The sequence below is a fragment of the Anabas testudineus genome, chromosome 16 (assembly GCF_900324465.2).
Source record: "Anabas testudineus chromosome 16, fAnaTes1.2, whole genome shotgun sequence".
NCBI classification, from domain to species: domain Eukaryota; kingdom Metazoa; phylum Chordata; class Actinopteri; order Anabantiformes; family Anabantidae; genus Anabas; species Anabas testudineus.
Window position 1 is genome coordinate 6,272,526 of NC_046625.1, and position 15,237 is coordinate 6,287,762.

General features: G+C 42.3%; 1 protein-coding gene across 1 annotated transcript in view; it reads left to right on the forward strand.

The window, feature by feature from the left end:
• iglon5 (IgLON family member 5) overlaps positions 1–8,261 on the forward strand; it is an 81,098-nt gene extending 72,837 nt beyond the window's left edge. Inside the window, exons 6-9 of the mRNA XM_026370187.1 lie at positions 4,396–4,527; positions 4,767–4,887; positions 6,097–6,248; positions 8,140–8,261. Of these exons, the coding sequence (XP_026225972.1) occupies positions 4,396–4,527; positions 4,767–4,887; positions 6,097–6,248; positions 8,140–8,243 (509 nt within the window). The 3' untranslated portion in view covers positions 8,244–8,261. The remainder of the gene's footprint in view (positions 1–4,395; positions 4,528–4,766; positions 4,888–6,096; positions 6,249–8,139) is intronic.
• The last annotated feature ends 6,976 nt before the right edge of the window (positions 8,262–15,237 follow it).

The following is a 15,237-nucleotide window of genomic DNA, read 5'->3' on the forward strand; positions in this document are numbered from 1 at the left end:
CAACCACTTTTGGCATTAGATCAGATATTTTTAGCTTTCACTGATGTGTGGATTTAGAACTAGTTGAGGGTGGCCTGGGTACACAGCTTCATGATGAAGTCACATTCATTTCATTTGATTAGCACAGTATTAATTGTGTTTCTGCTCACATCTTTGTCACCATCAGTGTCAAACGTTAGCCAAATTGACATAATCTGGCATCTAGAACTCTATTTGTTGTGCTGCATGTTTGGCACATAATTAAAAACTGCATGTAAAGTAATTGTTAACATTTAATTTTCTCTTCTGACTTCTAGTATTTTTATTTTTGTGGTGCTGTCTGTTTGGAAGTGTAATTAAATATTAAAACTGACAAATAGGGTGTAGAATAAGATAATGCAGCTGCTTTGTGTGTGGTTGGGCACTGGAACTGGAAGCTCATGAGCTACATGACCGACATGTGCAGTAAAAGCATTGATTTATTTTTTATTAGGATTATTTTTCACTCTTTGAGGGATTTGAAATGAAATAACAGACTCTTTGTGGGGCTTCTATTGCATCAGTGTCACCAAAGTCACGGTTAAAGCACTTTTTTATCTTACAGCAGCATTAACTGATTTGTAGTTTGACTACCGCAGCAGCAACACAGATCAAATGCGGCTGCAAGACAGCAATAGTAAATAGGTCAGCATGAACATCTACACAACACGATGTAATTATACTGTTAGGCCAATAAATGCACAACCTACTGTACTGCTGTATTTATAGACAGCTTTGGGCTTGTTCAGAGATCTGTTCCTCCTGCTCTCTCCTTTGTTTGTCCCTGGGTTAGCCTGCTGCGCATGCAGTGTCCTTCTCTGTACAGCTAGTGTTTGTGAACCTACACAGTACAGAACCTCAGGCAGGGACAAGCTGCGTAGTGATCACACACCCACAGACACACAAAAATATAGAGGAGAAAAAGAAAGCATGCATGAATGCACACCTGCAGCAAGCACACACACACACACACACACACACAACCTTACATCACAAACTCTGTGTAGTTGTCCTCACTTGCAAGCCTACAGCATTTCTCCTCTGTCAGCAGTAATCCTCCCTCTCTAACCGCCCACACCATCGCATACCACCTCTCCCCTCTCTCCTCATAACCCCTCAGCTTGCAGAGAAAGAGATAGGGGCCACATTGCTATTCCGTGGGAGTCTCTGCAACCAAGCCATCAGTTGCAGGAGACCAGGGGCAGTGGAGAAAGGGGGGGGAGGAGGGTTGGATGAGCCCAAAGAAACAGCAAGAAGCTGCCAGCCATCTGTCCCCATTACTCAGAGATTGCGTAGAGGAACTGCAGGGAGGGGGAGATGAGGAGAAGAGTGTACGTGGAGGTTGGGTAGAAAAATGTGTGTGTCCCGAGGTGTTGTGGGAGGAGCTACTTACATCACCTCAGAGGTGAGACACAGTCTTCAACCTATCTTCAACTTCTCGCTACAGTTACCAGAGTTTTTCTCACACGTGTGGATAAAATCAGTTTCACCCATTTACTCTCGCTGGCCCACTCAGAGACATCCAGGCATTCTGTCTCATTCCTTTAAAAACACCACAACATCATGGCCTTATCATTTGGCATAGCATCATTTAAAACATGCAGACTGAATGGATGCCTGTGGTGTGGGAGGGGGAGTGATGTGCTTTTGGTCCACGCACATACATTGGACATGGACAGGGAGATTACGATTGTTTTGGTGAAATAATTTGGCAGCTATGCTGTAGCTGATAAGATTAAAATGTGGTTTAGTTGGTCTTGATTAATAGCAACAATTAAGCGATGAGCGGAGACAAACAAGGCAAGAAAAAGCAGCAGGCGGAGAGCAACACGACACAAAATGATGGTAAGGGCAAAGCAAATAACATGGCAGAGGAGTGGTGTTTGTGGGAAGGTATATATGCTGATTAAAGTTTATGAGGCACAGGTGTGGGAATCCAGAGCACATGTTCAGGTGTGTGAGGAAATCAGGTGACTGGAACAAGGAAAGTCTAAAGTCCGGTCTGTTCAGCAGGTGGAAAACAGTGTTGTTAGTTTATTTCTAACTATAAAATGTCTAGAGTAACGCAGAGTAAAGCACAATAAGAGGCAGTAAAGCAGTGGGACAGGACAGTATGTGTGACTTAAAATAAGCAAGGGCCATGTTGATGGAGTAACAGCATGGCACCTTGATGTGTTTTAATGGACAGTGGTGCCATGATAGAGAGAGAGTTCGATTGATCAGGATTTAACTTCACAGACAACTCAGTATTCAATAAGTAACCATGAAAAATATAATGTAGAATATCGAGATGTAGCCATCGCTATGAAAAACCCAGTTTTTATGAGGTTCTGAGAGAAAGTACGAAACATAGGTGCAATTTTCAGCATTTTCAGGCGCACCAGGCCTTCCGAATTCAAATTCTACTGTGCGTCATTTAGCTCAACTAACACACATTTCAGCCCTTTACTTTCCTCAGATGACAGGTTTTACATTCTGTCAGCAAAGTCCATTCTTATTCTGTTTCACCCCGACATTAGACCTCTTGCCTTGACGGTAGTTTTTGTAATGGAAATGGATAAGAGGAGCCAAGAAATCAAGTGCTGTGATGATCTGCTGAGGTTCAAAGTGCTGCCATGGAAATAGAGCACGGTTTCACTGGACGATAGGCCAGAACCCCTGATCCTTTTTCCCCTCCGTCATTCACACTACCCCTTCTCCTCTCAGGTGCAATCCAACTATCTCTAGTGGTCAGGAGTCAGGCTCCTTCAAAAGCCATAAGTGGTTGATGGAGCAGTATTTTACAGACCATTGTAGGAGTGCCAGAGGCTGGCTCCAGTCAGATATGATCTCCCACCAAAGTGGAGAGAGGTGTGCGATGCAGGTCCAGAGATCTCAGGGGACCTGAGAGGGAGACAAAGAAAGAGGGAGTGAAGTCATAGTACATCACATATAGGTGCTGGCGATAAAATGTCCCTGAAAGAAGCAACCACACTATATACCCAACTCAACATTTCTCACCTTCTCCCTCTTTACGTTGCTGTTTTTCTTTTTCCTCTCTGTATCTGTGCATCTCCTGCCCAGCATCTGTCGAAAATTACCCCTCTATCTGCGTCTGTAAAGCGCTCTCTAGCGCTCAATTGCTCTCATTTTTTATTTTTGTTGTCCTTTTTATTTCTTGGAAGTCAGCTGTAACAGCTTTGTGTGTAATTTCTCCAGTGCTAGTTGTCTGATCTTATCTTCTCCCCCCCTCCTCCCTTTTTATTCTGCCACAGCCCTCCCTCCGCCGCAAAGTTGGGTGCTCTGCTGCTTGACAGAGATGTCACAAGAGAGCAATATTTATTAGAGTAATGGAATGAGTGAATAACACTGCACTCACCAGTACCCGCCCGTACTCGGTCGGGCAGCACAAGCAGCCATCACCTCGGTTGTCGCTCCCCGCTCGGCTCCTGCCGCAGCAGCTGCAAATAATCGTCTCCAGCTCAGTAGCCTCACTAATAATCCTCCAGTATAATCTTCAATTAGAACCGCAGCGCTAATCTCTGACAGGAATAATCGTGGTGTTTAGCCCACCGTCTTTTTTTTGTGTGTGTCTTTGCGCCGGTGTTGCTCACAAACGTGCTCAGAAGTTTGTGTGTTTGTGAGAGGAAGTAAAGGTCTACTGATTGACTGGTTGTGTGTGTTTGGGGGGGGGGGGGGGGGGCTTTGGAAGTGAGGGAAAGTGAGCTGCAATTTAAGCCCTGGATTTCCTTGTTAGTGGTGAGATTATATATTATGTCGTGTTCCACAGTCTGACTTCTTTAATGGGGTAAAGGGGTGAAAAAAGGCCTAATGGTTTTGGAGGCTGCGAGACAGCTGGCTGCTGAGACTTGCAGGGAGGAGGGGGAGAACACTCTTGCGCTCGTTCTTCTTCTGTCTGCGCTCTTTCTCTTTCTGCCACCTTCGATCTAATAACACCCCCAACAGCCATTCCCTCATATGAAGGAGCAATAACTTGTAGCCCATCCCTTTGACTCACCCCTTTGAAGAGAATGTGTGGCTGTTTGTCGCCCCAGGAAAAAGAGTGAAAGTGCGAGACTGACTAATTCGGTTTTGGGGACGTCTGGGAGTTTGTCAACATCAAATAACAGCCAAATATTCTACCCACTGTGTAATGTGGTGAACAAGCCATCGCCCCCTGGTGTGTCCACTGGTTGGAAGCGAAGCTTGCAATTTCCCTTGACACTATAAAAGTAATGGCATCGCTTCTGTCAAATCATGTTTACTTACTTTATATCTATGCAAAAACGCACCAACAGACAGACCATTATGTGTTGCTGCTTCTTCTGTGCATTAGCAGGCCACGTCACCCTCCATCTGATATATATTGTGACCTTTGATCTTCTCTTATGCCAATAGATGGATTGGTGAGTGACGGGGAGTTTCTCGAAATCACAGAGATCAAGAGGCAGCAGGCCGAGGACTATGAATGCATCACTAATAACGGAGTGGCTCCACCTGATCAGCGCAAGGTCAAGGTCACAGTCAACTGTAAGTATCAGTCACTGTTACACACAACGGCCCAATAGCAACAAGCATCAACTGATAATACTGCAGATGCATTATTATGTATGAATTCAAACATCTTAATTTTGCTTCCTCCTGGGGTTTTTTAACCTTGTGGGCAAATCCAGGCTGACTTAAGTCGATTTCTCAGTGAAGGCAGATGTTTACTAATTGCTGAATTCCCTCTTGTTTTTGTTCCTTTCCCCCGTGGGTTTGTCTGCCAGACCCTCCCATGATTACAGACATGAAGAACATGCCAGCCCATTTGGGTAAGACAGCCATCTTGCGCTGTGAAGCCATGGCAGTCCCACCAGCATCCTTCGAGTGGTACAGAGATGACCACAGGTGAGTTCACAGACGAGCTCAGTGTCGATTTGTTCAGCTAAATCTAACAGGAATGATTTTCTCTCTGACGCTTTTGGTGCTTATTAAACAGATGGTTCTACACTCAGCTTTTTGAAAAATGCTCTACAGTGTGAATAAATCCCAAAACACTGGCCTCGCATTTTCGACTTAATGTGGAAAACTGAGCCTTTGAAAGCAATGGCAACTTTCCATCTGATCCACTGCATGAGCACTGATTTTTAAATTTCAATGTAGCACTAAACATGTGTCATAATGAACTTCTATTTTGGTTTCGTGACATTCACATTTATTGGTTGACATGTCTTTGCAACGGAAAGGGAATAACAATGTGGCTGGTTAAAAGCTAGCTTTTGAGACATCTTTCTAATCGGTGTTTATCAATCAGTCGTCTGACAGCAGAAGAGAAAAATATGCTAATTGGAACAAAAAAACTTGTAAATTCAGCCACATTATGAATAATCTCAAAGACTGGAAGGCAAAAAACTGAGGTTTAACCAGCTGAGACTCAGAAAAACAACCAGATAATGTCTGCCAACCAGTACATAATTAATGTTTTGGCATTTCAGTGTAGACAGAGATCTGTAAAAAATTGACCTGAAAAAGCACAAAAGTCACTTTTCACACATAAGCAGCATTTTCTGATTTAGCTGGCTCACTGTACAGTAGACACATAGTCTTGGCTACTGCACCTAACCTCTGACATTCCTATAGATCTGAGATAATCATGTATGTTTTTGCCATCTCTGGAGAAACATTAGCTTGTTGGAAGCCTATTTTCTCTATATTACCTACACATAAACTGTCCTTCCAAGTTTGTAAAAGGTCCCAGCGAGCATAGAAGAGTTAGGGTGATTTGGCATCAGGCAAAGAAAGACGCAGAAGTACTTAGACAAGACATTGCCAGCCAGAGAAAGATGTTAATAGAGTATAATGGGCCCCAGCAGGAGGTCTCTGTTATTTATGGACTGTTAGATTTCACTATTAGCACAAGGTGAGACCGAGCTGATGTGTGTAGGGGGATTGTGTTGCGTGGTCGTCTCTGGAGAGGCAGAGAAAAAAGGCTCTTATGTGGGTTGAGTCACTAGGTGTGATATGTTGTGTTATCTCTCTTTTTCTGTCACACTCTTTTTCTCTTCTTCTTCTTACTTCTCTATTTTTTTTCCCCCCAACACCACCACTACTACCAAGGCCGGTAGAGAGTGACAACACCCTGAGGATCAAAAACGAGAAGACGCGCTCACTGTTGCTTTTCACCAACGTGACAGAGAAACACTTTGGCAACTACACCTGCTTTGCCTCGAACCGTCTTGGGGCCTCCAACGCTAGCATGCTACTGTTTCGTAAGTTATCAGACAGAACTTCACGACAGAGCGTACACATGCACGCACGCCCACATTTATCTCTATTCAACTATCAATCAGTGTGCAGGACTGTGAACAGATGTGACACACTACTACAAAACAATGCATATTCAATGACAAACTGTTTTCTCCCGTTCTTCGCCCTGTCTCATTTTTTTTCTCTGCACGCTGCACAGCGTTTCTTCAGCCCTCTCCACCCTCCCTTTCCCCATTTTCGCTATTCTCCGCCCCATTAAAGCTTTGCTTGCCTATATTACGCCTCCGTCTCTCTCTCTCTCTCTCTCTCTCCCTCCCTCATTCATTCATTCACATCCTCACCCTCCATCTCTCCTACATACACATTCCTGCACATTTCCACACACACAGACTACTGCTCCTGTTCTCTCCCGTTGCCCAAGAAGTTGTCATTTCTCTCGGAGCCCAATTCACATTAACCGTCCCCAACGAGCGATTTCTTACCCTTCCGCTCCTCACCCCCCCCTCGTCCACCCCCCTTTAGTGCATTCGGCATTACCATCTTAAGTGACTCTTTCATCTATTCCCTTTCTTCTTTCATTCCTTTACCCATTATCTCGGCCAGTCTCCCTTCAATGACTCACTCCACCGTCAGACCCATACATCTTCCTGCTCTCTCTTTCCACCAGCACTGCCACTTCTGTCAGCCTATCTCTCCATCATCTGTCCTTTTGCCTCCTCTTTCTTTCCTAATCTCCCCCTGCCATCATTAGAACACAACAACCCCCCTTTCTGTTCTGGACCGGGCATGGGAAATAGGCCCATAATCGGATACTTTTGTGGTATTTCTATTCATACACTGTCCCTCACTGCCGATGCCTCCCCTGACTTTGTTTCCCCATTTTTGTACCTCTTTGTTCACCATTTTAAAGGTGCCACACATAACATTTTAACATCAGCAACCCACTATCACATCAAAATAGGCACATTATTGTAATTACCCTCAACCAGTGAGTCCATTACTGAGACCACCGGCTGCTTGTGCCGGCTTTCACTTTACACTGTTACATTATAAGGCAGCAGGTTAGATTTGGGAAAACTGCCAGTGCTGCATAATGGCTCAAACCAAGTAGGCTGAAAGTTTATGTCTTGCAAATGTCCCTTCAATCAAGATACAATTTAATGGACTAAATATGATGGTGATTAATACTGAATTAAAAAATGACATCTGAAGAACCATTCCTTTAACAACATGAAATGGATTTAAAACGTTATTGTGTTAACATGAAACGGTGTAAAGAAATGAAATACACGTTTTGTGATCACTTTGATGTGTTAAAAATAGGTGTAGCAAAAAATATGAGTATTGGTCACACTGTAGTGGCACTTTCAGAAATGATTGCAAAAGTTAATGCAGTGTAGAGCAGCAAACAGTGTTAACCTGGGATATAATCAATCAGTGTTACTGATCAGCCATACAGGATCTGGACCAAATTATAAGCATTACAACATGATACATCATGATACTCTGCTCCTCTATCAGCTGCCACCTATTCCTAAATTAAAATTAAAATACATTAAACACAGAGCCTTAGACGTTTTCATTAAACGCTACAGAACAGCCGCCATTAAATCCCGAGCCAGGTAGCAGGAGCTAATTCTCCACTCTGAGCTAACAGCCGGGTTTCCTTCTTAGGATACAGATCGTGTTCCACTCATTACTTCTGCAATTTGTGCAATTTTAGGTACAAAAAGAACCTTTCCTGTTGATCTTCTCTTAAGTGCTCATTCATTTTGGGTCATTTTCTAACCCAAACGCCGAACGACGATGATGCCATTGCTCAGAAGGCTTCACATTCTGTCCACGTGTGGTTGACAAATGTAAACGTGTGTATTCTTCTCTGTTGTCATCCAGGACCAGGAGCCATACAGGGACGAGGGACCGGTTTACATGCAGGGATGAGTGTCGGTGTGTCCATTTGGGTCTCCCTCTCTGCTGTTCTTCTGCTGAAGGTGTAAAGATCGACCTGGATCGACACAGAAAATGTCCTTACACGTCCCTGAAAGCCCCACCCCTCTCCCTCGCTCCCTCTCTCCCATTCTTCGGAAGGAAGAAGGAAATGAAATTCTTTAATTACGAACCCATCACTGTGAACAAAAAGAATATGCATTATTCCAGGAGCCATTGAATCATTGCATCAAACACATGGGCACATCACCCCCCTAAACCTCCCCAGCACCCTCAATTCAATTTTGAGGTCAACTCATCGTCATTATCTCTTTTTAGTCTCTTCCTCTCTCTTTCACACACACAGTCTCTCTCTTTGTCTCCCAGAATGCCTTGCAGATTTGTCTGACTTGGTACTTCCCCCTTCACCTCGTTCTCTCTTCATTATCATCACTGGGCTGATGCTAAAAGTGTATATTATTGATTATTGTGTCAGTGATCAATGAGAAAATGGATAATCTAACAACTGGACTATCATTTATGTAATATATGGACTAATGACTGACCTACAATGTTTGCCTTATGGAAATTATACAAAAAAATCACAATATTATGGTGGATATTTATGGAAATGATAGTTATAATGTGCTACTGTTGGTCATGTGACCTTTTGAAAAATGTCCAGTTGATGGCCGTGTGAAGTTTCACCCCGATCACACACACACACACACACACACACACACACACACACACCTACACAGCTTTTTGATTTTAACTGTGTAGCAGTGAATCTGCTATGAATGATGTCAAAATGTATAAAAAAAGGGTGGGTGGTGACGGTGTCAGTCTCAACTCCTCCTTTACGTTATTTGGGAGGTCTATACCAAGGTTTCGCATGTTGACCCCCTCACTACCCAAACCTTTTTAGCCCCCCTCTCATCCTTCTGTTCACCGTGCTCTGTCTAGTCGCCCTTTGCATCGCGATAGTGTTCTCTGCTCCGTGTCACCTTCCTCCTATCATCCCTCTTCCTCCCTTAGTGTAAATATATGCAGTACAGAGGCCACGCTGGCGGCCTCAAGTTGCCTGGCGCCGGACGACATCTCCCATCAGCCTCTACTATGTTCCAGTCTTCTGAAGCAGCAAGAGACTGTCCAGTGACAACAATATGTTCTGTTTCAAAGCTGCGACTCCATCCTCTTTGTCGCTTGTTGATAGCATGTACTGGTTAGAGATGTTCCTATTGTGAGTCCATACACTCCCTCCCTCCCTGCACTGTGTCTGTTTTTCTCTGCAAGGTTACCTGCTTTTACTTTTTTGGTGTTAATAATACTACAGATGATGATGATGTTAATAAGTATTTGAATAACTATGAATAGTAATTCAGTGTGAGAAAAAAAATGAACAAAAGCTGATGGTAATGAGCTGTGCGTGGGGAAAAATACTTTTTGTACTTTACTCTGAGAAGTCACACACATTGAACAAGTAATATGAAAAAAAAAAAAAACATGTAAAGTTTTCAAAGTGATGTGCTCTATTTTGCCATGACAAGCTTTTTAAAAACACATTTGAAACAGTCTGAAGGATTATTTCATCTAAATCCAGAAGCAGTGAATGATGATGTAATTTATAATTTGTAACGGTTCATGTAGAAGATTTTTTTTTTTTTTTTTCACGCCGTTAACTGCATCACACACACATTTACAGCATATTTGTCCACTTATCAAGGTGTCTCTCTCCGACCAGCTAGATAAATGATTTGGATCCATGTCGGTCTCTGGTCGCGGCTGTTAGTCAGTTCTTGTTCAGCCAGACCACAGGGAGATAAAGATGTAATTAGCCGTTACCTGTGGCTGGCTAAGTGAAGGAGCCCCAGCTCCACCTGTCCCTCCTGCCAGCCAGTGATGGCCCCCATAAATCAAGCTCAATCCTGTCACTGACAGGAATCCTCTTCAAGGACACCCTCGCCTTGGTGCACCACTACTCCTCCAATGTGTACCTGTGACATGCAGGCATGGGCACTACAAAACCCCCATGGCACAATTATCCAGCCACTTTCCCCTTCAGAGCACAAACAGTGGGAGGTAAGCCCGTATTTCTGTATGGCGGCACTCATTTCTTCAGAGAGACAGTGTTCCACTCACATGCAGCAACTACATTCAAATTTGCCATATCAAGCCTGCATGGAGAGATGGGTTTACCCCAGTTGAACCCTGGCTACTGCAACCTGAAAGGGGAATTACTCAGTATTGAATTGATTGTCTGAGTGTGTTACGTTTGATTTTCTTTCAAACCAGCAATAACCCCTAACTCTACTGTGCAAGAGGTATCAGAAATGGTAAAACTGTGGTGTTATATCTGAAACATTACATTAACAAGGTATGTCAAATATGTCTGTTGTTGTACTTTTACTCTGTACAGTACTCTGAGATGAAGTGAAGCCCTTAATCTAAAACACTCCATGTTGTACTCAAAAGGTTATGCCTGCCTGCGACATAGTCGATTTGTCCGTGTGACTGGAAACACACACCGTGTTTGCATCTTGCTGCTCCAAAAATAATGACAGATTCCATTTCAAGCACAAGAGCAGGTTGTTTGGCCACTGCTTCTTTTTTCTGTGTCAATCGCATTATCATCCTCTTGTTATATCTTTCTTTCATGGTGTTTTTGTTTTTGTTTTTTTTTCTTTTACTCACACACTGTTTCATGTCAGCGTCCCACTGGGTTTGTCAGTGGTATGTAACATCTGTATGTACATAATCTGTCCTTGGTGAAGAACAAAAAACTGAAAAAACTGATAAAAAAAGGAAAAAAAAAAGGAAAAAACAACACAGATAAGAAATAACATGCCGTCATATTTCTCAATGTGAGTTTGAAAACAGCACGTCAATGTTTGTCTATGGGTGGATTTTGAAAAAAAAAAAAAAAAAGCAAACATTGTATGTTGTGTTCAGGTTTATGGGTAACGGGTACAGATGGAGGGAGATTCAACAATATGACTTGAAATTGTGGTGTGGTGATAAACAGAATTTGGGCATTTTTTGTACAAATAGGCAGCAAAGGAACATGTTGTCATGAGTCATGTATGCATGTATTAGTCACGCTGGAGAGGGTGTGGGCAAGAAGGCACCAGATCCCATGGATGCACAATTTGAGTGTAGATGAGGATGCTGTTGTCCGACAGGCCTGTGGGAGGATATCCTGGCAATGCAAATCCAAAACATGAGAGCCAGAGGGAGATGGGGTGACACTAACCAGACAGTGAACTCTCCATTTTTGTCGACGAAGATAGACAGACGCTCATATTGCATTTCCAAACCTGAGCGCTGTGGTCTTCCCCAGGGGAAGGTGTACCACACACTATTTATGGTTGCACTATGTAATATGAATAGCATTAACATAGCCTTGATCACAAACACAGTCTGGCCTACTTCAAGTGTATAAATAACACCCGGAGTGGGGTGCAGTGAGTTTACAGTGATACAAACAAGACGTTTTTTCGGCCCCTAATTACGTTCGGCGCACCCTGGTGAGAAGGTGTTGATTGGCTCCTGCAGCTGAAGGTTATGATGATCTGTTTACAGAGTTTTTTTTAATAAGATGCAATGAAACTGCTCGCTAAAGAAGCATGCAATGCCAGTTTACAGTATATGGCATAATATTGCACTTTAATACTTCGACTTTTGTTTTTTAGTTTGCAGTAGGATTTAATTAGGCGGTCCACACATGTAAAAACTGAAAAAGTTGGTGTTTTTATATAGTTGTAAATATTATTAATTTGTTTTTCATTTTCTTTACATATCAGTACAGGGATATGAAGTGGATTTTTAGGAGCAGGGATTGTAAAATATTTCGAAAAAAATAGTTTCAGAGCACTGTGCCTTTGCTGAGAAGAGAGGAGTTCATGCAAATCTTTTTACCGCACTGTTTCTGAACTATTGCAGTGATATAATAAAATAATTATGGTGCTTTAAAAATAAGATTGTATAATAGCAAAAGATGCGTAAGTCTGCAAAAGGCTTGAATGTACTGGTTTCTTTGTTTTTTGAGGCTGTAGCCTTGCCTACAACACACTTGATATACGGAACAGATCCCGGACACATTTTCAATTCAGAATGCAATGGTTAATCAATACATTCGACCGAATGGCTTTGGAATAGAGCAATTTCTCCCCGGCTTGCCTTACCAGGTCCCCAGAAGCTGAATTGATCAAGTGTCTATAGACCAGCCTTAGAAAAGAGAGCATAATTCATCATGCCTGATACAAGACACCCCTAATTGTACATCGATTTTAAGCCCTTCTCTGAAACAATTTGGGCAAGCTCTAATGTCAGCTCAGTAAACTATGTGTTCAGAGCTACCGTCCAGATCCAGGCACTGAAAAATTAATCATTTGTTTTTCCATTCAAGTCAGTCCAGGCTGGTATTTGCTACATAATATAGTGTTAACCTTACATGCTCCCTGGGCTTCTACACTTCATGTACAATTTGGGAAGTGCCGGTACGTTGTATTTTATTAGTAATGACACAGATTGGATTATTCTGCAGTTGCCAGTATCAGCTGGTATTGATGTGTATGTAGATAGGTGATTTGATGATGACTAAAAGGCGCGAGCATGTGATACATCGTAAGAGATTATATGTAAAAGATTTAATTATATATTTTAATAATGCAGGATATTGCACAGTCGGAGTCAGTATACCAAAAGGACACGCGACGCAGAGTGACAATTATATATGAATTATTATATCACAGCTCTAAATCCCCTGATCACGTTCTTTACAGCAAATCATGCCTAATTCCCATATATTATCCTAATTATCCATTGTTTACCAACTATCTAAAGGCTCATTCAGTTCTCATGGGCAAACTCAATGTTGCAAGTCTATTAAGGCCCAGTACTTTTCCATTACAACAGCTAATGAGCACATTAGTATACAGCATGCTAGACGGGATTGTGACGAGGGAAGTATCCATAACAGTGAATGACATCACAAGTCGGGTGTTTAAAAATGATACCTGACGATAGATAGATAGATAGATAGATAGATAGATAGATAGATAGATAGATAGATAGATAGATAGATAGATAGATAGATTTTAGTGTTGTGTGTAGTGTTAGTAATTAGATGAGTAGTTAAATAGATCATTTTTATGCATATCACTCAGTTCTGGTATATTTAAAACACCTAGCAGCTAATACGTTGGGCCATGGAGCCGCCAGCCTCACCTTATTCCTCGTCGCGAACACAGATGGCGTCTTGTCAATCATTCACCTCTCTGAACAGGAGCGTCTGGTTAATTAACAGCGAGCTGCACTTCTTCAGTTGAGCAACAGCTACGTTCTCGCGGACCGTTCAACACAATGGAGGCATCTCGCCCACCATGTCTCCCCTAGTCATTAAGTCGCCCACCTCACAGCTCCAACATAGAAAGAGTCCCATTACTTGGCCTCTCTGAGTCACCAGCCCACGCCTGGCATTTTCCTTGTCAATCAACCGAGGGGTAAATATTGGTTCTGGTGTTCTGAATTGACAAGGAAAACATGGATTTCTTTCATAAGTGACAGCACCAACTGGTGTTTTTGTGCTCATTTATTTCGCAGTGAGGAGACAGTAGAGATGCTGCGCTGCGGTGAAGTTACTGCTTGAACTTACAAGTGTCAAATCACTGTTTAAGGTGTGTTGGACGCTGGGATACACGACAGGGTGCATGATAGGGGCTGGAACATGTGCTGTGCATCAAGACGGCGATTGAATTTGGAAACTAATAAGACATTTTACCAGACAAGAACCTCACGTTTCCAATTGAGGGAATGAGTTGACTTAGGTTAGTGTTGAATGTAGAACCCATCTCTCTCGTTCTCTTCTACTTCTCTTTCACTTCCTCTCTCTCCCTCCACATGCTCACAGTTTTCTGTCCTCCATTTCTTTTAGCTTAGAACCTGTCACCTGTAAAAAGCTCTGGCCTCCCACCCGTCTGTACTCCAGCTTTGCCCACTCTGCCGTTGCTGATATTCTGTAAATGGTGTGTTTGTGTGTGAGTACTAGTAACTTTGTTCAAGTGTGTATTGAGCTCCACAATGAGCACAAGGATCTAACAGTGTGTGTGTGTGTGTATGTGTGTGTGTATGTATTCTCTGATCTGCACAGGGCAGGCATGTTTGGTTCATTCACTCCTGAATTACAAGCATCTCATCAATGTAAACACACAAGACAAAAAAAAACAACTAAAGGAACAAAACATTTGTCTTCCACCCTGACAGATGTGCAGCGCTACGAAGCGATGATTGTACTTCTTTTTGATTTGTTAAGTTGCTGAACTTGTCCTGTTTGACTTTCATTTTAGAGTATGTCTCTTTTTTTTTTTTTTTCAAAATCCATGACGTGAAGATTAAAATGATATCAAGTGGAGGGAGACAAAAAAAATAAATAAAAACCAGTTTTGTTTTTAACAGAGCTCACTGTGTGTGGTTTGTTGCTGACTTTCTGTTGGCCCCTGTGGTTACAAAGTAGGTGAGGTCAGCTGGGTTTGTTTGAGCTTGCTTTTCGCTTCCTGCTGAGTAAAGAGGCTCTGTTATTTGTTGAGTTTGCTGGTTTGTTTTGTTTTTTATTTGATCAAAATGTCAGTTAATGAGACGTCGTCAGAACACATGGTTCATATCAAACCATCTGCCTTCAGATGATGTCAAAATAAAAATGATTTGTCATCATTACCAGTGATTATTATAACAATTAACCTATTAAAGCTAGTTCCTTAGGCTTTATTTTAATTAAATAGGTTGCTATCATGTGGTTAGTGTTAATTTCTAGGTGGGTTATAACTAGAAATTAGAGACCCTTAACGCAACAGAGCTCTCATTTTGTCCTCCTCCTCCTTTTGTCAGTGACAAGCATCTGTGTTATCTATTCTGCTTCAACACACCTGCACATATTTAGTCATTAATTATCAAATAAATTGATAACGGCTTTGGGGAGCTAATCTGTTCTAATTCAGTGTAATAAGAAAATTTAAACAGTACCCCCACCTGTCCTGGGAGGATGACTTGATGTTGCCGCATAGGAAC